This window comes from Pagrus major, chromosome 11 (genome assembly GCF_040436345.1).
Source record: "Pagrus major chromosome 11, Pma_NU_1.0".
Classification (NCBI taxonomy): Eukaryota; Metazoa; Chordata; class Actinopteri; order Spariformes; family Sparidae; genus Pagrus; species Pagrus major.
Genome location: NC_133225.1, coordinates 4756264 through 4778618, shown reverse-complemented (window position 1 = coordinate 4778618; position 22355 = coordinate 4756264). Strand labels below are relative to the sequence as shown.

The 22355-nt window shown below is 42.7% G+C and overlaps 4 protein-coding genes across 4 annotated transcripts; 2 read left to right on the top strand and 2 right to left on the bottom strand.

The window, feature by feature from the left end:
- Positions 1-412: 412 nt before the first annotated feature.
- On the top strand, positions 413-7086 carry uck2a (uridine-cytidine kinase 2a). The gene is made up of 7 exons (XM_073477058.1): positions 413-568; positions 1973-2132; positions 2249-2345; positions 3397-3539; positions 3791-3888; positions 3987-4035; positions 5969-7086. The coding sequence occupies exons 1-7, from the start codon at positions 464-466 to the stop codon at positions 6103-6105; spliced, it is 789 nt and encodes a 262-aa protein (XP_073333159.1). The 5' UTR covers positions 413-463; the 3' UTR covers positions 6106-7086.
- On the bottom strand, positions 6994-10175 carry aatf (apoptosis antagonizing transcription factor). The gene has a single exon (XM_073477056.1). The coding sequence runs from the start codon at positions 10137-10139 to the stop codon at positions 8496-8498; it is 1644 nt and encodes a 547-aa protein (XP_073333157.1). The 5' UTR covers positions 10140-10175; the 3' UTR covers positions 6994-8495.
- A 1034-nt stretch (positions 10176-11209) lies between these two features.
- magoh (mago homolog, exon junction complex subunit) lies at positions 11210-13742 on the top strand. The gene is made up of 5 exons (XM_073476437.1): positions 11210-11385; positions 11751-11809; positions 12209-12319; positions 13129-13211; positions 13521-13742. Exons 1-5 carry the CDS (start codon positions 11295-11297, stop codon positions 13618-13620), a joined length of 444 nt encoding a protein of 147 aa, XP_073332538.1. The 5' UTR covers positions 11210-11294; the 3' UTR covers positions 13621-13742.
- A 195-nt stretch (positions 13743-13937) lies between these two features.
- On the bottom strand, positions 13938-18653 carry cpt2 (carnitine palmitoyltransferase 2). Its single transcript, XM_073476734.1, has 5 exons — positions 18131-18653; positions 17753-17833; positions 16758-16864; positions 15360-16664; positions 13938-14790 (listed from the first exon to the last, which is right to left on the bottom strand). The coding sequence occupies exons 1-5, from the start codon at positions 18301-18303 to the stop codon at positions 14462-14464; spliced, it is 1995 nt and encodes a 664-aa protein (XP_073332835.1). The 5' UTR covers positions 18304-18653; the 3' UTR covers positions 13938-14461.
- Between the last annotated feature and the right edge of the window lie 3702 nt (positions 18654-22355).

Genomic DNA, 22355 nt, shown 5'->3' with positions numbered 1-22355 from the left:
TGCTTTCATTATATTCAGTATTTCTATTTTTGTCCTCCTTATTGGCGATGTAAAATAAAATGAGGAGAAACATTTTTATGGTCTGAAAAATAAAGATTTATTTATTTTTTTTAATTTTTTTTAAAAAACAACAACAAAAACTGGGCTAGTTCCGCTCATGAAATGCTCATTTAACAAACATGTTATCTGTATTTTGTGGTATAAACAAATACCACTGTCTTATAATGGAGCCCTGGGGTTCACCTAAAAATGATCAAAAATAATGTCTTGAAATAAATAATAATAATAATAATAATAATAATAATAATAATAATAATAATAATAAATCTTTGTATCTAAACTGAGAGCAACGCTGATGTTGTGTGTTGTGATTTCATCAGCACCATCATCAGAGGGGAGGAGCGCGCACGGAGCGCAGACAGCCCCGGTGTGTCAGAGGGCCGCGCCGCGCTGCAGATGAAGCATGCCGGCCGACAGCGAGACAAAGCCAGGTGACCAAGCCGAAAATGAGAGCCATGACCGGCAGCCCTTCCTCATCGGCGTGGCTGGAGGGACAGCCAGCGGAAAGGTTGGTATCTATATTAAATATGATATTAGAGGATTTTTTTTTTTTTTTTTTTAAATTTCTCGGCGTTTTGTTGTGTTAGGCTTTCTGTGTGAGCCGACACAGATGGATATAATGTTGTTTTTTTTAAAGGAAATTCAGTGATGACGTTCATTTTATTCTTCTGTAAATCAATGGTGTCTTATTTAGCACGTTTCTGTTTGATTAGTCAGACTGAGTGTGTTGCTTGAGCGAGGTGTAGGCCGGCCTGTACTGCATCCTGAAGCAGGATAACATGTGCATCGTCTGTCAAAGCCTCTTCAAAGTAAATTAAACTGAAGGACTCCCATATATCCATATTAAGATGTCACCATTATTCATCTTCAGGGGACATAAAGGCTGGCAGTGAGATCTCAGTTAATCAGCATCAGCTGCACAGGGTCTGCTTTGAACTCAGACACAAATAAAATAAATAAAAAACACATTTACAGACCTTTTTAAAGCTCAATAAACCCCCCAACTAATCATAATCTGGCTTTTATATCAAGGTGTGACGCTGTCATCAGAAGATGTAATTATAAATGGACAGTATCCAGTGGAAAACGTGTGGATTTGTCTTCTTTGTGACACACAGCTGATGTAACCTCCGTCTGCTTGCGTGTCACTCTTGATTTCCATTTCACCTCGTTTCACAGGCCACCTCGCTGTCATCAGCGCCACGAGAGACTAAGATCTCTGCATCATCGCCCTCTGTTCTGCGGCGTTTTCACAAGTCCGTCAAAAAAGTGTCGTTCTCTGTTGTGAAGATCAGAAATGAGCTCATCCGTTTTAGGTTTTTTTTCTCTTGCGGGGGTAAAGGTCATCATCGGGATGAGCAGCCCAGGGCGAAAATCAAAGTCTGTTTTTATTCTTTTTTATCTTTGGACAAATTTGGTTATTGAAATGTCACAGAGGCTCATGTCGTCCTGCCTCCAGGCTGCAGTGTGTGACATTCAGACAAAAACAAAACAGTTGAAACCCAGAAGAAGGTAGTTAAATCTTTTCCTTCATTGGTCATGCAGGTGACGGTAGGTCGGTGTTACAGGTGATTAAATCAACAGAAGTTAGGTTGTGGTTCAGCAGACAGTTGTTTTTGTGGGTTTTGACTTCCTGGTACTATGCACTTTTCCCCCGCAGGACTAACTGCTCACAACACCAGCTGTTCTCTCACACTTTATCTGAACGGGGAGTAAACAGCATTTTTTTGTTTTGTTTTGTTTGTGCGACTCTCCGTGAACGCGCCTCTCTGCCGGGTTCAGTTATGATGTCGGAAATCCAAGTTTGCAGCTTTCAATACTGATTTCGACTCACAGATCTGAATGTAAATGAAAACTCGCGTCTTGGTTTGTTTCGAACACTTCTTGTTTTCTTCTTCTTGCGTGTCTGTAGTCGTCGGTGTGCAGCAAGATCATGGAGCTGCTGGGCCAGAACGAGATCGACCACCACCAGCGGCAAGTGGCCATCCTCAGCCAGGACTGCTTCTACAGGGTCCTCACGCCGGAGCAGAAGGCCAAGGCGCTCAAGGGCCAGTTCAACTTTGACCACCCAGGTATGTAAAGCCCGCTGGCCTCAAAACCTGCTGTGTGCGTGTGTGTGATTCAGGATCTTGGTGTGAGGTTTGCTTGATGATATCTGAACTGATCTGTGCTCTTTCCTTTTATACAGATGCATTTGATAACGACCTCATAATCGCAACTCTGTGGGACATCAAAGAGGGGAAAACGGTGCACATCCCTGTTTACGACTTTGTTTCCCATTCCAGGTGAGCACGGAGACGACATGAAGTCTTTGCATGTTTCAGTCCACGCTCTATTAAAGGCGTCTCCAGTGCGTCATGATGCTGCAGGAACAGACATAATGTCCACTGTGTGGGATTAATTACTCTACCTTTTTATGCAAATTGATTTTCATATCTTAATGGAAACCGATGGCAGGAGAAGCTCTGGACCATGATCATCAGAAATTCAAAGTTCATGTAAAATTGTAGTAAATTGACTAAAACATGCAAAAGTACTGGAAGAATGAAACAATGTCGACACTTAAAGCTTTTCATTCGGGTGAATCTGCAACTTTGGAAAGAAGAAATGACACATTTTTCCTTCTACAAAGGAAAAGTTCAATTCAATCATTATCTTCTCACCCCCATGCTGATGGAGAGTCGGGGGAAGTTTCCACAACACATTTAGTTGTATGCGGTAGTATTTTGGTAGATGGGGACTTGTAAAATGTCAGAAATACAAAAAGAAAGAAAATGGCTCCATACAGCTCACTTGGCATAATTGTACAAGTCTCTGGAAGCCCAAAAGTGTTAAGACAAAATGTTATTTAGACCCTTCATCACTGCAGCCGCTAAGCTAATGATTGTTAGCATGCAACTGTCTGACGTGAGTGCACGAGCTCGACGACATGAACATTTGTTCCATACATTTTACGAGGGTGATCCTTCGTTGAATAGTGTTCACCACACACCCAAACTGCATCCAGGGATTCGACGAAGAAGATGAGATCCAGACGTAGAGCAGTTAGCTGTAGTTTGTTTGGGTCGTTGTGGAAAGTCACCGTGATGAATAACGCATCTCCTACGCTTCTCTCTCTTGAACCATCCAGAAAAAGATCACGCTCTTTTGTGCTTTATAACAAATCCCCATCTAAGTCAGTTGTTTCCTTTAAGGCGGCTAACATCGTCACACTTGAGGCAGATATTTCTGTACAAATAACATTACTGAGTCACTTCAACAATGGCTGCTCTTCGTGAAATGTAACATGGGCCTGCTTTAAGTGTTTTCACATCGAATGTCTTTCTTTCATGGCAGGAAGGAGGAGACTGTGACGGTGTACCCGGCTGATGTGGTGCTCTTCGAGGGCATCCTGATGTTCTACTCTCAGGAGATCCGAGACCTTTTCCAAATGAAGCTGTTCGTGGACACCGACGCAGATACACGACTCTCCCGAAGAGGTGAGACACACGAGCATGACTAGACAAATCCCAAACACACGAGGCAGTTTGACATTTTAGGAAAGACCTTTTTGAGAAGATTGATACCACTGATGTCTGAAGGGTGAATGTGAAGCTACTGCCAGCGGGTTGTTAGCTTAGCTTAGCTTAGCTTAGCCCATAGATTGAAAGCAGGACTGGTCAAAATGCAAATTCAAAAGGTGACACATTGTGCTTTCATGCGTGTGAACCCTGGTCTCGTCTTCCCGCAGTGCTGCGTGACATAAGTGAACGTGGACGGGACTTGGAAAGCGTTCTGGCTCAGTACATCACTTTTGTCAAGCCTGCATTCGAGGAGTTCTGCCTGCCGGTAAGTGCTTTTCTACAAGTGACACTACTCAGCTCAGTTCGCATGCTTGTGTTCCTGAGCCGTCGACTCATCGCTCGTTTTTTGTCGCTGCTGTTTAGACGAAGAAATATGCAGATGTGATCATACCGAGAGGAGCCGACAACCTTGGTGAGTATTTTGTGCTTTTGCAGTTCGGAGACCTCGATGTAACTGTGAGATGGCGTTAAAGAAATTGAAAGCAAACATTGAACACTAGTCTAAACAGCGTTATCGTGAAGGACACAGCTGTGTTTATTGTTGTCCTCGAGCTGGGGATTGTTCTGTGGAAACTGAGGAAGCCAGAGAGCCTCCTGCTGCGGGACACAAACAGAATTGTCTGTTGATTTGAGAAATTGGCTTTAAACCGGCCAAAACAAACCGCTCAAGAGAAAACAGCTCTGTAGATGTTGAAGCAGGTATCCTGCGGTGACCCAGCTCCAGACTTAAACACCAGCAACACCAAGCATCTCATCTGTTTTATGATTCAAATGAGGGAAATTTACTGGCATATTTATATCAGATAATGTGAAAATCTCTTAAGCATCTGTTATACACAGATCTTATTTCAGTCATTTAAAAAAAACCTGCTGACTTTGAGATGAGGGACCTGGAAGTGCAAAAATGCTGTAGTTACGTTTCCAAGTATAAAAGTGCTGTAAAACAAAATGTATAATGGCGTTTGTTACCTCGTGTGCCGTTTTCCCTCCTCTGTGTCGTTCATGCAGTGGAGGCTGTGTTGCCGAGGGTGTACTTGTGTGTACTCTTGCCAAAGCGATATCATTTTGCTCTGTTCAGCCAAATTTCTTGTTAACTTCTCACGTTGTGCACCTGGCACGCATCAAGGTTGGAAATTTCAACTAGGACAGTCTGATCGACGATTGACTGGAGCACAGGCATTTGACACAGTGGTGCTTTGAGCTAAATGCTAACATGCTCACAGTGATGATGCTAACCATGGAGGATTACCAGATTCAGCAGGATTCCCTCTTTGACAACAATGAATGTATAAAAGTTATTAAAAATATTTCTGACTGAACCAAAGTGGTAGACCATCAGACCAAAGCTGCCAATCTAGAGGCATGCTGAAAGATCATCTACTCTGTCTGTTCTGCAGGACTCCTCGAACCATCTGGTCGAGGAGATATTTCGTCTGTTGTGTGGGAATAAAAAACATTTTATAGATTAAGTTGTGAAAAGATATGTTGTTACTCTATTTGTGGAACACTAGCAACATATTATTGCATTATTTTGTAATGATAATATTCACAAATGGAATAAGAAATGTTATGTCTTCCTCTTATCTCTGTTTGGATTAGGAAAAAGAAGTGCTGCTGGGAAAATGGGACTAAAATCTTTTTTTTTTATTTTTTTAATACAGAGTTTTTAAAGAATGAGAAGTTCACCATAAAATGAGTATTCGGTCATTATCTGCTCACCCTCGTCCTGATGAAAGATCAAGTGACGTTTCGTAGTCCGCAAAACATTTCTGGAGCTTCAGAGCAAAATGACGTTACATCATTCTCCTAAACAACTGAAGGAGCTAAATAAAATATAAAAAAATAAATATATACAAAGGCTCCATACAGCTCATCTGATATAGTCCAAGTCTTTGAAGAGATGTCATGTTTATCCTTTTTTAAAGCTGAATTCTCACTGCAGCTGCTCAGATGAAACTGTTCAGAGTGTAAATACGGTCTTTTCAAATCAATGTAGGATCTCAGAGATTTTCAGTTTTATTTATTATTATTTTTTTACATTTTAAACAAGTCCACATCTACTTCAGTTGTTTCGGAGAATGCTGCAACAATGTGAAGCTCCAGAAATGTTTTGCGGACTACAAAACTTCACGCTGCTTTCCATCGGCATGCAGGTGAGAAGATGACTGAATTTTCTTTTTCTTTTTTTTAGGTGAACTGTTCCTTTTAAGGATTCAGAAAAGTGGCATTTCCAAGATCGCTGAGTGATATATTTTTTTGGATTATCTGCAATGATGCTTAGCTTTGTGACTTGAGACACAAACTGGAGCCGACACTAACCACAGTGTCTTTGTCTCTCACTACAGTTGCCATTAATCTCATAGTTCAACACATCCAGGACATCCTCACTGGCGGTTTGACCAAGCGGCTGAACGGGTGGTTTAACGGCTACGGGACGACGAAGAAGCAGCCGAACATGGAGTCCAGCAGTCGGCCTCACTGAGCACAGCGCTCCCCCTGAAGAGAGGACGGAGGGCTCACCTGATCGTGCTGAATGTGCTCTTACACGGCTGCTAACGAGGCGGGAAAATCAAAAGGCCGACTTTTGATCCGATTCTGCTCGGACTGAGGAAGTTGATAAGAAGGGGGAACCAGTCGTTTGTGGAGCTGGTTTAAAGCTGTTCAGTTATATTTTCCTCTTTTTGCTTATGTACTGTAATGAGATCGAACAGGGAGAAATACACAGGAGTTAACTCGTAGTTTAATTTCAAACTGCTGCTTGCCTTTACCACAGCACTGAGGAGAGACGAGCTAAAGAAGCAGTTATGGTGTCTAAAAAAAGAAGAAAAAAAAACACTCGACGAGCCTTTAACCGTACAATAAATGCAGTGTAGCAACACGCTGTGAATGGCAAGGCCTTAGCCTATCACACCACAGTTAAATGGGCGCCGTCCGACGAGACGAACCTTTATCAATGCAACTCCACTCCTTTTATTCAAGCTCCATTCTGACTTGTAGATTCTGACACGTTTGTGCTCCAGCGTCCACTCGCTCTGTCTCGTGTAACTCCAACAATCTGAATTAGTTATTAGTCAAACTAAACAACCGATCCCCACCTCAATCTGTCTGATGTATGACGACATCACCAAAGATAATCTCCTGCACCGAGTTGTTCATATTCATGTGATACTGACATTAGCTCGTTTGAGGCGAGAGCAGTTAATTAGGCCTTTTGTTGTTTATATTGAATTACCACAAAGTATTATTATTATTATTTCTTTGATTCCCAGAAACTTGAATCTTTTGGATGCACGTTTAATTTAAGGAAGTTGAACCTTCACACTGAAAAAAGTGTTAAAATGTCATGAAGTACAAGAAAAAAACCCAAATGTAAATGTGTTCTGTAAATGTTTAATGGAGTTTTTGTTTGTGTACATTTTTCTTACGATAAATTTCTCAGGTACTTTGTTTGGTTGAGTTCACACATCTGTCGCTTCTTACATTTGATTTGAAAAATACATATATATGCATTTCTGCTTCAGTCATGATCTAATCAGTGTTCAGTGTTCTGTTTGATTTGATTTGATTTGATTTGGAGAAAAGGTTCAGCATCTCACTGGCTGTTAAGTTACACAAACTGTGGAGTGATGTGGAAGCGATCAGGGCTGCAGACGGCTAACGGAGCCTACGATGCATGTAATGTTACAGATGCAGAGCCGTGTCCCACATACACACAACACACTGATACTAAACAGGATGGTAGTTTGTACTGAAGTGTGTTCACACTGGAAACGTGCGGAAATAAAGTGATCAAAATGTCAGTTTGCACACTAAAGAGACAAAACCTTGATTTTTCTATGTGCTGTTGATGGACACTATTCTCCTACAATGCACAAAGGAAATGAAGGAGCTGCTAACAACTGGAATAATAAAGAGTGACACAGTTCTTGCATCGTGAAATTCAGATTTAAAGGAACAGTTCACCACAAAACATTTCCGAAGCATTGTTCTCCTAAACAACTGATGTGGATGAGGACTTGTTTTAAAGTGTAAAAGAAACAAAAGAATAAACAGAATGACTCCCTGCAGCTCGTCTGGTGTAATCCTAGTCTCATGATCCCAAACAAAGTTTTCCACATGCTGCCGAGCTTCTGCACCCACTTCAGATGGGATGTGCGCTTTCAGCTTAGCAACTACAGTGAAGATTTCAGGGGTGTAAATAACGCCTTTTCAAATCTGTTTGGGATCTCTGGGCTTCAAGAGAAGTGGATTACGCCAGATAAGTTGTATGGAGCCATTTTACATTTTCATTTTAAAACAAGTCCCCATCTCCTTCCGTGGTTTTGGAGAATGCTGCGACACCATTTTGCTACGATGCTTCACCTGACTTTCCATCAGTACGAGGGTGAGGAGATAATGACTGACTTTTTTAGTTTTTGGTGAACTGTTCCTTTAAGTCGTAGTTTGAAAGTGCAAGTACTTTCATTCCCTGGTATTACAGAGCAGCGACACGTTGATTTATTGTGTATCTACTCCATCAGTATACCGTCTATAGCTGCTATTTTGTAGGGAGCTGGGACGCAGCTTGTAGACGTACGCACATGAAAATAAAACTCACTCTGCACTTTGTTTTGGTGGAAACACTCATAATTCATCACAGATTGGTCATTGAACAACAACACACACTGACAATGACACTCAGTATAAACAGGAGCTACAGGCGCCCAGTGAGTCCACATCCTGTCAGGTCAGAGCACCGTAACTGTCTGAAGAGCTCGTCCTGACACACAGCAGAGCCGGTCCTGACCCAGCTGCAGCCTGGCATCATCCCTGAGTGTGTGGGATTAAAAAAAAGGCACTGCTTTGTTCACACGACGCCACTTTGGCATCACGTCACTCCCCGACGGCCGACCTCTGCCCGAAGAGGCCGCGGTACAGTTCGCTGCGGGCCTCGTCGCTCATCGAGCTGTGGTCGACGGGAGCCATGAAGTTCACCATCTTGCTGTGGATGTGGAACCGGACTTTGCGGCCCTTGCTGGCTTTGGTGTCCACCTTCTTCTTGATCTTGCTGCGCAGCTTCTGGATGGCCAGCCACTGCCTGCCCATGGCCACCTGGTCGTTGGGGTCCGACGCGCTCGTCTTGCGCTCGATCAGCTCTCTGAGGAGCTGGTGGTAGAAGTCGTCGTCGTCGAATATGTCCTCGTCGAGATCCTTCAGGTGTGCGTTCGCTTTCAGCTGCTGTCCCGCCTCCTCTCCGTCTGGGAAGGTCTCAGAGACGACAGCAGGAGCTTCTTTCTTCCCCAGGACTCTGAACTCTGAGCGTCTGGTCTGGGTTCGACGCACCAGCCTCTCATTGTCCATCAGAACCTGCTCCACCTGCGTCAGTATGTTTCTGTCAAACGCTCCGAAGCCCTTGTTGCCTTTCCCCATAGTCAGTCTGGTTTTGTCGTGCCACTTCTGCAGGGTGGCGTCCCGATAAGGCTGGAAGGCCGCGAACCGTTTGGCCATGAAGTCCGGATACTCTGCCATCTCCAGCTTTCGTTTGGGCGCTCCGACCTCCTTCACCGACTCCTCTTCATCCCCATCGCTGTTTATCTCCTCGTCCTCGCCCGTCTTCCCCAGAGCGACGGTCCTCGTGTCTGGGTTCTGGCACAGCAGCTGATCGTGCAGCTCCAGCAGGGATCGCTGAAGAGCCTTCAGAGCTTTGTGGGTGTTCTTCAGCTCCCCCGCCAGCTCGGCTCCTCCTCTCCTCTTGAACTCGGGGAGCGTCTGCGGCTGCGGGAGCTGGTTGGCGGTCATCAGGGCTTTCTGGATTTTGATCCGACCCTCCAGCAGCTGGTCGTACAGGGCCAGCTGGTTCTTCACCGCCTTCCCTTTCTCCACCTCCTCGTCTACTTTGTCTTGAGAGAACGTGCGGACGGTTCCCTCATCGGCTTCCATCTCGTCGTCGTCATCATCATCAGAGCCCTCATCTTCATCGCTGCCTTCACTGTCCTCACCTTCATCATCATCATCATCATCATCCTCACTCACTCCCAGGTCATCCATGCCGTCTGTCAGCTTGCGGAAGTCCACCCCCTGAGGAAAGTTCAGGTCGGCAGCGTTCGTCTTGGACATCAGCTCTGCATCACTGCCCTCCAGCTCCTCATCATCATCTTCTAAATCATTTTCATCATCATCCTCTTCTTCATCTTCTTGCTCCTCTATGCTACCCTCCTCCTCCTCATCATCATCACCATCATCATCATCATCATCCTCCTCCTCCTCCTCCTCAGCAGATCCCTCAATCTCCATGAGCAGCTGCTCCCGGGAGACCTTCTTCCCCACGTACCGTCTGTCCGTCTCTGACAGCGGGGCTGTGTTGTGCTTCCGCAGCGCGCTGGTGACGACTCCATCTTCGTCCTCGTCTCCGTCCTCGTTGAATCCCTCGATCACTCGCGCTTTAGTGACGTCATCGTCATCTTCATCCTCCGGATCAATAAACTTCGGTAAAGGATTCAACAAATCCTCGAGCTCCTGAGAAACCGAGCCTGCCATGGGGAGACGTTTACAACCAACCACACGTGCGCTCTGTCGTCCGGACCGAATCTCCGTGCGGGGAGTGATGACGTCAGTAGAGTGCGACGACCCTAATCCGACCCAACCAGTTTTGTTCCCCGAGTTCTGTCTCTCAGGCTCAACCTGTCCTCAGACTGCACATAAGGGTGAATGTTATACATTAATATAATACATTTACATCTTAAATAAAATATAATTTCATGGGAATTGAACACAAGTTTGAATATAAAACCCTTACTCGTCAATTAAATATATCTAATTTTAAGTATCAATGCATGGGAATTAAATGCAAAGTAACTTCTAATATAAAACTTACTCACTGATTAATTGTATTTAATTTTATATGTTACGATCAGAACTTGTTTCCTTTTATTTTAGCGGCTTTCAGTTCAATTTGCAGCCATTTTCATTTAAGAAGCTTTTTGTTTTAGATTAAAGAGTTGCCTTGCATTTAATTCCTGTGAAATTATATTTTATTTAAGAAGTAAATATATTTGGTAAATCACTATTAGGTTTCAATTATTATTTTTTTATCCACCCCTCATATACTGCTGAAAAGTCTGCACTCCTTACAATTGCACTCAATTATTTATTTTTTTAGATGTAATGTTTAAAAGAAAAAAGATTCCCTGTACACTGAGGGAGTCAAATTCCTTGTTTGTGTTCACATACTTGGCCAATAAAGCTGACTCTGATTCTGATATAAATCCTGTCTTTTTCACAGAAATGGGCAAACCACCCAAACCCAACCATTAACAAATAACTACTTAATTAAAAAAAAAAAACATTAACACAAAAACAAACCAAAACCAGGAAAGTCAAGTAAAATATTTAGAACTGAAAAGACTAAAATAAAGACAGAATGACAGACAATATTGTATTTTTGCAAAATGAATACAGAGGGAAATATCTGGTTTACAGTATATAAATGAAAGCTAGATGATTTTTAGGGAATAATACGTCATCAGTAGCGTCAGACGTCGCCTGACAGACAAACTTCGGGGCACAAATCCTTCCTGCTTTCACAGTGACTCTCTGCGCATGCGTACATGAGTGGCGAGGCTCCAGGCTGCTCTTGCTAGCTCAGTGTTGTTCCGCAGTCCGCACCAGAAAGAGACTTTCTGGAGAGCAAAGATGTCCACGAGTGACTTCTATCTGAGATATTATGTGGGCCACAAGGGAAAGTTTGGCCACGAGTTCCTGGAATTTGAATTCAGACCCGACGGTGAGTTCATTTTGGCGGCTAATTTACAGACGTGTTAGCTTCTCCTGAGTTTGAGCTAACGTCGTTAGCAACCCGGCAGCAGCGTTAGCTAGGCCGCGGCGGACTCTTCACGGGCTGCTAGCGCCAAATCCTCTCTTTGGGTTTTTAACTTTTTTATAAATAATACAAGATAATGTTTAGACTGTGAACCACAAGATATATTTATTATAAAATGTTCACACGTGTTGAATTATATCCTTCTCGAGTGTTTAAGCGCCATGTGACCTGCAGGGATGGGGAACAAAACTCTCATAGGTTTTGTCAGAAGTGGTTGTTTTCAAGTTTTTCTCACGTTTCCTTAAAAAAAAACTCTGTTTTTCTTTCAGGTAAACTGAGGTACGCAAACAACAGCAACTACAAGAATGACGTCATGATCAGGAAAGAGGTAAGTGATTAAAAAAAACGCGTCATTGTTGGAGGAGATGTACTTTGAATCAGTGGCAGCACGCGCTTGTTGGGACTCTGGTAGTTTGGGTTCAATGTTAAATGTATTATTTTACCACATAAAGACACGTCTAGCTTAAATGCAATATATCGATCCAAATTCAAAGAGATAAATGATGTAACAGTGTCTCGGCCTTTACTGTTCACAGCTGCATGATTGTTTGCAAATGAGGAGTGGGAGACATTTTCTCTCTCAGCTGCAGCAAAGCACACTCACATCACACTGTGACACTGACATAATAAATATCCAAGATGCATCATATATGTATTAAAATAAACATAAATGTATGGCACAGCTCTGAACATGTACAAAGTTTAACTCTCTGTGTGTGTCACCCAGGCGTATGTACACAAGAGTGTGATGGAGGAGCTGAAGAGGATCATCGACGACAGCGAGATCACAAAGGAAGATGATGCTCTGTGGCCGCCTCCGGACAGAGTCGGCAGACAGGTTTGTGACACCGTTGTTTTGCCCATCAACCACTATTATACAGATTTTATTGCTTCATTTGTACAGAGATCACTGCAACTTAAAACCCATTGGTCTATCATTGCATTCAGATTTTGTAACCTTATTAGAAAAAGTTTTGCGATGGACACATGTTAAGTGTCTGCATGTCCTTTTAAAAAGCCTTAAATTCAGTTTAAAAGTGACTAAGTTGTCCTAAATTTGAATTTGTGAGGTCTTAATTGCCACAAACATTGTATCTAATTTAATTTTTCCATGTTGTCATTTCTTTGTGTTATAATGAGTCAGGCTCTTCTGTGTGATATATCACATTTCTATTGTTAAACACCACTGAGCTGAATGCTTTTTTTGTCTTTTACTGGCACTCGCCTGTTGGAAAAATGTAGTTTAAACTAACTCACTCTAATAATCATTATCCCAACATAAACCTTCCTCTGTACACAGCCACATTCTGTATATACAACTTACCTTAATACTTACCTGCAACGCTGGGCTAAGAAAAAGATGATTTGTTGAAATACTCGTCTTAAACTTGGTTGAAAATTATCAGGAAAAGTCTCAAAAATCATAAATTTAATACTTGTGGACAAAATGAAAAATGGTGACTCCTTGGTCACAGATTGTGATGACTGTGACCAAGTTATGACCTGATTTTATTTAAACAGGGTCATACATTTTAACAGTACTTACTGTCCTTACGTACCCCACATTTAAATGATTGGTCAACTCATTGATATTTTTTCAATTGTTAATCAAAATCATTTGTTTTGCCCTATTTTTTTTTTTTACAGGAACTGGAGATTGTCATTGGAGACGAGCACATTTCATTCACAACTTCCAAAATTGGCTCCTTGATTGACGTCAACCAGTCAAAGTAAGTACTTAATGCGGAAGTTTGGAGGGCTCAAGAGCAGCACTTGTGATGTTTGATTGAAGCCTGATGAAAGTAACGAATTTGAAGCCCCCTGCACGAGAAAATAATGCTTAAATTAGAAACTTTGGGTGTAAAGGCATGTATGTAGGAAAATCATAAAGCCGCCTCAAGAAAACGCCTGACAAATAGTGTACTGTATTCACATCTGGAGCATGACCCTATCCTTTGTCCTTTATTTGCCAGTATGGCTGTGAAACAAGTCTAATGAATTGTTAAATTTAACCTGTTGAAACTTGCGTTGTGTTTCAGGGACCCTGAAGGTCTGCGTGTGTTCTACTACCTGGTGCAGGACCTGAAATGTCTCGTCTTCAGTCTCATCGGCCTACACTTCAAGATCAAGCCGATCTAAGAGTGGATTTGTCTCGTTTTAATTGCTTTAGCTAATGTTTCTGTTGTTGTACTACCGCATTTGTACATTTGCTTTTGGTGGAACTGTTTTTTATTTTAAATAAAGGGTGAAAAAAAAACTGACTGTTGTGTTACTCGTATACATTTCATTGCAAGCATCCTTTGCTGCTTTCAACAAAGGGTTAACTTTTGATACAAACTGCACAGTCTGTTCATTATTTAATTCTTGTTGATAGAAATACAGTTTTTCATCTGTTTCCATTTAAAATGGGAAGCTGTTACACAAACACTTAATGGAGATGGAAATAATGGAGCAAATACAGTTAAATTAAGTTTTATTTCAAAAGACATTCAACCACATCAATAAGGCTGTAAATGACAAACGTGAGGTTTTTAGTGAAGTTATTACAGTGAAAACAAATCAGTAAATGCTCTAATTCACATATTGATAAGGCACAGAGTCTGATCTCCATACTGCATAAATAACATGACCAGCATTCCCAATCTTGGCTGTCACTGTTATGCAGAGCTAAAACACAGCTGTCAGGATGTGGCTAGAAAATTAAGTCACAAACTTAAAACTGTCTTGGAAAGCCGGTGTTTTCAAGTATCTGATGCTCTGTTTTCATGATACAATCAATGTTTTGACTTGTTTCATACATACAGTTGGATTTCAAGTCCCCAAACCACTTCATTCCTAAAAATATGTATATTTTAACGCTGTGATTCTCTGTTTTCCTGTAAGCTTTATAAAATATATTATTCATCTCACTTTCGGTGAACAGTTTGGGAGCTGAGAATGATGACTCGTTTTGTCTTTGGTGATGAAACACGCTTGTTTCTTAGCTGATGGGTTTTCCCTCCAGGACAGTGAAAATGTCCTCTAGAGACTTGTGGACACACTGCAGGAACTCGTGGACGTTGCGAGCCGGGTAGCTGGACACGTTGCAGCCGATCCAGTCGTCGTGGACGCCGTAGCCGACGCCAAACCCGTCGGGCACCACCGGGGCGAAGCCACCGAGGCTCACGGCCGGACTGGTGAGGGTGCTGGTGGAGAGGATGTTGTGGTTGATGGCAGCGTAGGCGGGGTCTGTGTACAGGCTGTGCAGAGCCTGGCCCTTTGAGTTGGCCAGGTATCGCATGGAAAACAGGTGACGGTCAAAACCTTGGCCTGGTGGGAGGAATAAAAGCGGTGGTCAGTACAGCAGATCAGGGTGTGTGTGTGTGTGTGTTTGAGACTAGTCTCGTCTGACATCACTGTCCTTGTCGTCCTGCTGTCGTCCTGCTAGAGGAGCTATTTTAAGCTTGTGCACACGAGACAATCATTATCTTAGTATTATATTACATACAAGGTAATAACTTGTACAAACATAGTCTTCTTGTGTGCACAAGATAAAACAATATATATTTCAGAGCTCCGTAGGCTCACGGTTTCCTGTTAATACGTGACCAAAGCACCTTGGAAAATTATCAACAGGGAACCTGAGTTTTAACACAGCAAATCTTATCAGACCTACTGAATATGCATCATCCATCTCTGCTGATTACGTCGTAGCCTTTACCTTCAAATGTGCCTGAACTACAGGTTAGGAACTTCTTTTTAAAATAAAAAATGTGAAATTATCAGTTTTTATCTTATCTTATCAATATTGGCTATAAGAACCAGGTGTTATCAGTGATCCTGTTCATGCGGCCCTGACTGTAATCATTGAAGTAGATGTAGACGTGTCGTATACACACCCATAGCTGCTTCCCTGGTGAGCTGCCCGTGATACTTGGAGCATTCACTGAGCATGGCCTTTAACTCCTCCACGCTGTGTTGGCCTGGCTGGCGAACAAATGCTTGCGCACATTTCTGTGTGTGTGTGGTGGCGGGCCGGATGGTCTCTGTGCGGCCGTGCTTGAATGCTGCGGTGCTGCAGGACTCGTACGTGGCTACAGTCTGTCCGTACTGCCTCAGGAAACCCATCTGAAAAGCCAGCTGGGCGACGGCATCCGGACTCAACTTGCTCTTCTTTAACTGCTCCTTCCCGCCTTTCTTGAACTCCATGGCATCGATGGTGAGTTTGGATACGGCTGAATCGAAGTTCTCCTTGGCTTTTTTGATGCCGTTCTCCAGCTCGCTGTCCAGGTTGAACTGCAGCCTGCGCACAGCGGAGGCCGAGTCCACAGCAGCGGCAGCAGAGCCCGGGTGGACCAGCGGCTGCTCCGTCGTGTCTTTGAAGACCTCATTCTGAAAGCGGAGCACAGCCACACCGTCGCCCCAGGAGTGCTCGAAGTTGATGGCCGCCTGTCCGTCTTTGGCCAGAATGATGCTGAAGGACTTGTCGTACCACCTGTTGCAGCCGTCGCCGTGCAGCATGTTGTGGGAGATGTGAATATGGTCCTTCATGCTTTCATCGTCGAGACAGAGACAGAAAAGAGCGCTGTCAACAGTCCTTAAGTCCTCAGCGTTTCCGGCAGATACCAGCTTTTCCCTGAGGCCGGCCCACACATCCCTGTTCTCACTGGTCAGGACCCCGAGGGGAAGGGCAGGTGCTGGCGTCGGGTCGGACAAGATGTGCTTCAGGTGGGACTGGATCTCTGCCGGCGTCACCAGATTCCCATCCTTGTCTATGATATCAAACACGTACATGTTGCCTTTCTTCATGACGAGCAGATGTCGCCCTTTCTCATCAGTGAAGAGCTCATCTCGCCCTCGCTTGGGAATCCGAGTTGAGTTGAAGAGGCGGAAGTACTGAGACATGTCCAGGGGGTAAGCGTTCACCATGTAGGCTCCGTACCAGGACAGGGAGGACGGGACCCAGCGGATGAACTTTTTGAAGCCGTCTGTGTCGCTCTTCGCCGGGTTGAGGTGGAAAACCTCCGGCTCCAGCAGTCCGGCTCGCAGTGTTTTCATGAAGCGCACAGCCGAACACACGATGTTGGTGGCCCGCACCAGCTGGTCGTTGTACTCAGTCTTTGGGTCGGGGTTGAAGGACATGAAGGGGTTGAAGTTCAGCACCACAGAGTCACGAGCAGAAAGATACATGTCGAACCACGGTCCTGAAAGAAAAGAAGTTATTCAGACTCATCAATGTTTGTTTGCATCTGAGATGCTCAGTTTCAGGTTGATGTTGGTCCGAGTGGGAGACTCACCTGAGATATAGCTTGTGTGCTTATTGTTTTTGTCCTGAGCCACCAGCTCCTCATGCAGCTGTTTGCCCACACCATTCATGAAATCCTGTGCAAGTTTCTCTGTTGTTCTTAGATAGATACAGAATAAAGATGATTGCAGGTTAAGATTTAAATAGTTGGCACTGAACATTGACTGCTGTCAGCAAATAAGATAAAATGAACAGATGCAACTGGACGATGTTTTTCTGATGTGTCACTTTTGTATTTGTAAGGCTTTATAAATACTGAATACTCATCTTTTTCATGTGCAAGAGGGTTATATTGAAGGTTGTTTCATAAATATGTATGATTGAATGGTGGTCTTTCAAAGAGTGTAATGAAGGGCACAATAATTAAAACTAGGGATTGATTGCTGTTTTGTTTTAGGGCCGATGCAGATACAGATTAATAAATCACATAGAGCATTAGCTGATATTTGGAGCAGATATACATTTGCAGTAAAATTATAATCATAGTGTGAAAATTTAGCATAACCAGAGATGTAATGTAACTAACCACAGTTTACTCAAATACAATTTTGAGGTACTTTTTTCATTTTCAGCTACATTACACGTCTTCTCCACTGCATTCATTTGAAAACTTTAGCTACCAGTTAGTTTGCAGATTCGGATTATTCAGTGCAGAGAGGCTGTTACTTACAGCTTGTAGCCAATGAGTGAGTGAGACCACAGATTGGTGACAACAGACAGAGAAGTAATGCTGCGTCGGAGCCATTTTATCAGCAATTCATGGTTCAGATAATCGGCCAAGCCTACAATCGGTTTCCATTCCTACTTAGAACATTTCATTTATTTTCTTATACTGAAGATTTCTTTGGGGGGGATGAATCACAACAAAACGGAACAAACAGAAAAAAAAACATCAGCATCTTCCTGTGCTTTCAGTCATATTGTTATTTCAGAATTCAAAAATCGCTGCATTTCTAATTTAAAGGCTTATTTCCCTGTGAAACTTACCTGAACTGGTCATCATCCAACAGAGGCCTCTGGGCAGCTAAATACCTCCTGATGGTATCCTCCAGTTTGGGTACAGGAAGCCTAAAGCATTTTTAAAAAAGCAGTAATCAGTAAGATGCTGGCTCTATACAGTCCAGTAAATATTATATACCAGGAGATCAGTCATGTGTCTGCCCTCTAGTGGCGGCTGATCTAAAAATCAATGGTGCACTTTCACCTACATTCATCTCAAAGCTAAACGGGTCACCTTCTTTACCTTACTACACCCACCTGAGGCAGTTTTACAGGCACATTAACCCAAAGTTAGGTTGAATTAAGACTGTTCCTCAGCTTAAAGTGGAAACAAAATAAAGATCTGCTCCACCTTCAGCTCCTCACCTGGGTAAACTCTTCTGGTAATGCATGGACGGAACCACACTGCGGTGCAGAAACTCTCCTGGAGACCCTGTGTGGCTGCTGTAGTGTCTCCTCACAGCAGCGCTTCTCAAGTGAATGAGGTTTCCAGATTTCCTCAGAGAGGCGACGCATTGCATTGAAAGCAGACTGGCCATGGTGCGAGCGAGCAAAGCCGAAGCTCACCGGTTAAAGCTGATGGAAGAAAAAGCGAAAAAACGAAGAGACATCCGCGTCTCAGCTGTCACTGTTGTCCACACAGCAGCGAGCTAGCTAACGTTAGCAGCTAGCATTAGCTTATGAATCACCTCAGCTGACCCGCTCGTTTCTGACGCACTCTGACACTTTCTGTGCGTTTAACAAACACAAATGTGCGACTCGGACAGAAAAACCGAGCCCCGACTTGTCACAAAAACCCGTAAAATTAAACGCCAGAGCAGAAAATAAATAAGAAAAAGAGCCGAAGTGACAACAGGAAGTGCAACCGGCAAAACCTGTCACGTGACTCAAACGACTTCTTCTTCTTCTGTGGTTCCAGGTGGTGCTCAGTGACGTGTGGAGGTGGAGTGACGTCATGATAACAGCTGCTGGCTTTAAACTGCAATTAGCTTTTAACTCCTTGAAATAAATCATCGTGGATCAAATAAAGAAAGAATCATTGATTTATTTGATTTTGATGATTTAATGAAAATGGACAGAAAAATAATATTCCCACATGAATTTCTGTACTTTCAGCAGGGAAGCTCGTCCGTATCAGGATCCTGAAATTAAAGATAATGTAAGAAGTTCAGCTACAGGAAGAATATCACCAACAGATCCATCTAACCCTCCACAATATTCAGTAGTCTGGATGCTGAATATTTTAGTCTTGTTTTTTACACAGCTGAGTGTATTATGTTGGGTATGTGCATGACGTCGGGGGAGATTCGTAAGCCTTTCAACACGACTGTAAACCTGTGACTGTATGTTTTATGTATAAAAGTTTTTATCATGGAGACTGAGTCATGTTTGTTCTGATTATTATTTGATAATCTGTCTGTTATGTAAGCAATAATTTTACTATTGTAATTCTTTAAGTGGAGCTTATTTTTTTTTTTTTTATCTTCTTAGCTTAATTTTCTAACCACACCAGAAGACAGAATGTAGATATTACACCCAGAGGAGACATGGCACACCTATTAGTATTGTTTGTGCAAAAAATACAATTCTGCCAAAATGTGATAATGTGGGACAGATAATATATAATTAAACTTCACATGAATTCACATAAACACAACATTTAAAACAGTATTTTTTCATGAAGAACTAGATCGAGTAAATATCATGAAAATTACTTAATATTTCTAAAGTGGACATATCGAGTCAATTAATTTAAAACATTCATTTAAAATTTTATCACAATTTAAAAATTCTATTAAAAGTAATGATTAGATGAACTGGTTATTAATTCGATTATTCATTAAATTCTCCACTCTATTAAAATTGTATAACCTTTTGAAAAAATATTAACAATTAGATTTTTCATTTAAACTTTCAGTATATATTTTATTTCTCAAACATAATTGGATGAAAATCAGAAACATTTTCTTATTTATGACTGACCCAAATTACCCAAATTCACCCCATTACAACATTAAAGTAATGTAACTTGATTACTTTCCGTTACTTTTGGATTACTTCAATCCCAAAAGTAACAAATAAAGACCAGAGAAATGAAACATAAATTAAATGACCTCATTTAATCTCATTAGCAACTGTGTATCTGTGTCCTGACTCGGTTCTGTTACTCTCTGGTTCGATCCAGGTAACACTCTGCAAAATAAGTCCCACCCACAGACTCGTTGAAGTGACGCGTGCCAAAAGGTGCTGTTTCGCGCGTAAACTAAGACCCGCCGAACGAGGGAATTGGAATTGAAATTAGTATTTTTGGTGAATATTTTAGTGAAAAGGGACAATGTTTCATGAGACTGCCTTAAGGCTGGCATTAGGGTTAGGGTTAGGGTTATGGAGCTAGGGTTAGGGTTACGGTCGTCTTTTGACCGATTGACTCGTAATCGCCCCCAAATGTGCTCCTATACTGGCTAAATGAGACACAGCAGTCCCCATCGGATTCCGGTGAAATTTGTATTTTTGGTGAATATTTTAAAGAAAAAAGTGGCCCATTTTTTCAATAGCTTCCAGGTCTTTGGACCGATTGACTCGAAATCGCTCCCAAATGTGCTCCTATACTGGCTGAACGAGACACAGCAGTCCCCATCGGATTCCGGTGAGATTTGTATTTTTGGTGAATATTTTAGTGAAAAGAGACAATGTTTCATGAGACTGCCTTAAGGCTGGCATTAGGGTTAGGGTTAGGGTTAGGGTTATGGAGCTAGGGTTAGGGTTACGGTCGTCTTTTGACCGATTGACTCGAAATTCGTCACGAATGTGGTCCTCTACTCGCTGAATGAGACACAGCAGTCCCCATCGGATTCCGGTGAAATTTGTATTTTTGGTGAATATTTTAAAGAAAAAAGTGGCCCATTTTTTCAATAGCTTCCAGGTCTTTGAACCGATTGACTTGAAATCGCTCCCAAATGTGCTCCTATACTGGCTGAACGAGACACAGCAGTCCCCATCGGATTCCGGTGAAATTTGTATTTTTGGTGAATATTTTAGTGAAAAGAGACAATGTTTCATGAGACTGCCTTAAGGCTGGCATTAGGGTTAGGGTTAGGGTTAGGGTTATGGAGCTAGGGTTAGGGTTACGGTCGTCTTTTGACCGATTGACTCGAAATTCGTCACGAATGTGGTCCTCTACTCGCTGAATGAGACACAGCAGTCCCCATCGGATTCCGGTGAAATTTGTATTTTTGGTGAATATTTTAGTGAAAAGAGACAATGTTTCATGAGACTGCCTTAAGGCTGGCATTAGGGTTAGGGTTAGGGTTAGGGTTATGGAGCTAGGGTTAGGGTTACGGTCGTCTTTTGACCGATTGACTCGAAATTCGTCACGAATGTGGTCCTCTACTCGCTGAACGAGACACAGCAGTCCCCATCGGATTCCGGTGAAATTTATATTTTTGGTGAATATTTTAAAGAAAAAAGTGGCCCATTTTTTCAATAGCTTCCAGGTCTTTGGACCGATTGACTCGAAATCGCTCCCAAATGTGCTCCTATACTGGCTGAACGAGACACAGCAGTCCCCATCGGATTCCGGTGAAATTTGTATTTTTGGTGAATATTTTAAAGAAAAAAGTGGCCCATTTTTTCAATAGCTTCCAGGTCTTTGAACCGATTGACTCGAAATCGCTCCCAAATGTGCTCCTATACTGGCTAAACGAGACACAGCAGTCCCCATCGGATTCCGGTGAAATTTGTATTTTTGGTGAATATTTTAGTGAAAAGAGACAATGTTTCATGAGACTGCCTTAAGGCTGGCATTAGGGTTAGGGTTAGGGTTAGGGTTATGGAGCTAGGGTTAGGGTTACGGTCGTCTTTTGACCGATTGACTCGAAATTCGTCACGAATGTGGTCCTCTACTCGCTGAATGAGACACAGCAGTCCCCATTGGATTCCGGTGAAATTTGTATTTTTGGTGAATATTTTAAAGAAAAAAGTGGCCCATTTTTTCAATAGCTTCCAGGTCTTTGGACCGATTGACTCGAAATCGCTCCCAAATGTGCTCCTATACTGGCTGAACGAGACACAGCAGTCCCCATCGGATTCCGGTGAGATTTGTATTTTTGGTGAATATTTTAGTGAAAAGAGACAATGTTTCATGAGACTGCCTTAAGGCTGGCATTAGGGTTAGGGTTAGGGTTAGGGTTATGGAGCTAGGGTTAGGGTTACGGTCGTCTTTTGACCGATTGACTCGAAATTCGTCACGAAAGTGGTCCTCTACTCGCTGAACGAGACACAGCAGTCCCCATCGGATTCCGGTGAAATTTGTATTTTTGGTGAATATTTTAAAGAAAAAAGTGGCCCATTTTTTCAATAGCTTCCAGGTCTTTGGACCGATTGACTCGAAATCGCTCCCAAATGTGCTCCTATACTGGCTGAACGAGACACAGCAGTCCCCATCGGATTCCGGTGAGATTTGTATTTTTGGTGAATATTTTAGTGAAAAGAGACAATGTTTCATGAGACTGCCTTAAGGCTGGCATTAGGGTTAGGGTTAGGGTTAGGGTTATGGAGCTAGGGTTAGGGTTACGGTCGATTTTTGACCGAT

Coding starts and splice junctions, on each gene's coding strand:
- cpt2 (XM_073476734.1), bottom strand. CDS start 18,303: ATGGCCAGTCTGCTTTCAATGCAATGCGTCGCCTCTCTGAGGAAATCT. Junction 17,834..18,130: donor TACCAGAAGAGTTTACCCAG/GTGAGGAGCTGA, acceptor AAAATGCTTTAG/GCTTCCTGTACCCAAACTGG. Junction 16,865..17,752: donor TTGGATGATGACCAGTTCAG/GTAAGTTTCACA, acceptor TATCTATCTAAG/AACAACAGAGAAACTTGCAC.
- uck2a (XM_073477058.1), top strand. CDS start 464: ATGCCGGCCGACAGCGAGACAAAGCCAGGTGACCAAGCCGAAAATGAG. Junction 569..1,972: donor GAGGGACAGCCAGCGGAAAG/GTTGGTATCTAT, acceptor GCGTGTCTGTAG/TCGTCGGTGTGCAGCAAGAT. Junction 2,346..3,396: donor GACTTTGTTTCCCATTCCAG/GTGAGCACGGAG, acceptor CTTTCATGGCAG/GAAGGAGGAGACTGTGACGG.
- magoh (XM_073476437.1), top strand. CDS start 11,295: ATGTCCACGAGTGACTTCTATCTGAGATATTATGTGGGCCACAAGGGA. Junction 11,386..11,750: donor ATTTGAATTCAGACCCGACG/GTGAGTTCATTT, acceptor TTTTTCTTTCAG/GTAAACTGAGGTACGCAAAC. Junction 13,212..13,520: donor ATTGACGTCAACCAGTCAAA/GTAAGTACTTAA, acceptor GTTGTGTTTCAG/GGACCCTGAAGGTCTGCGTG.
- aatf (XM_073477056.1), bottom strand. CDS start 10,139: ATGGCAGGCTCGGTTTCTCAGGAGCTCGAGGATTTGTTGAATCCTTTA.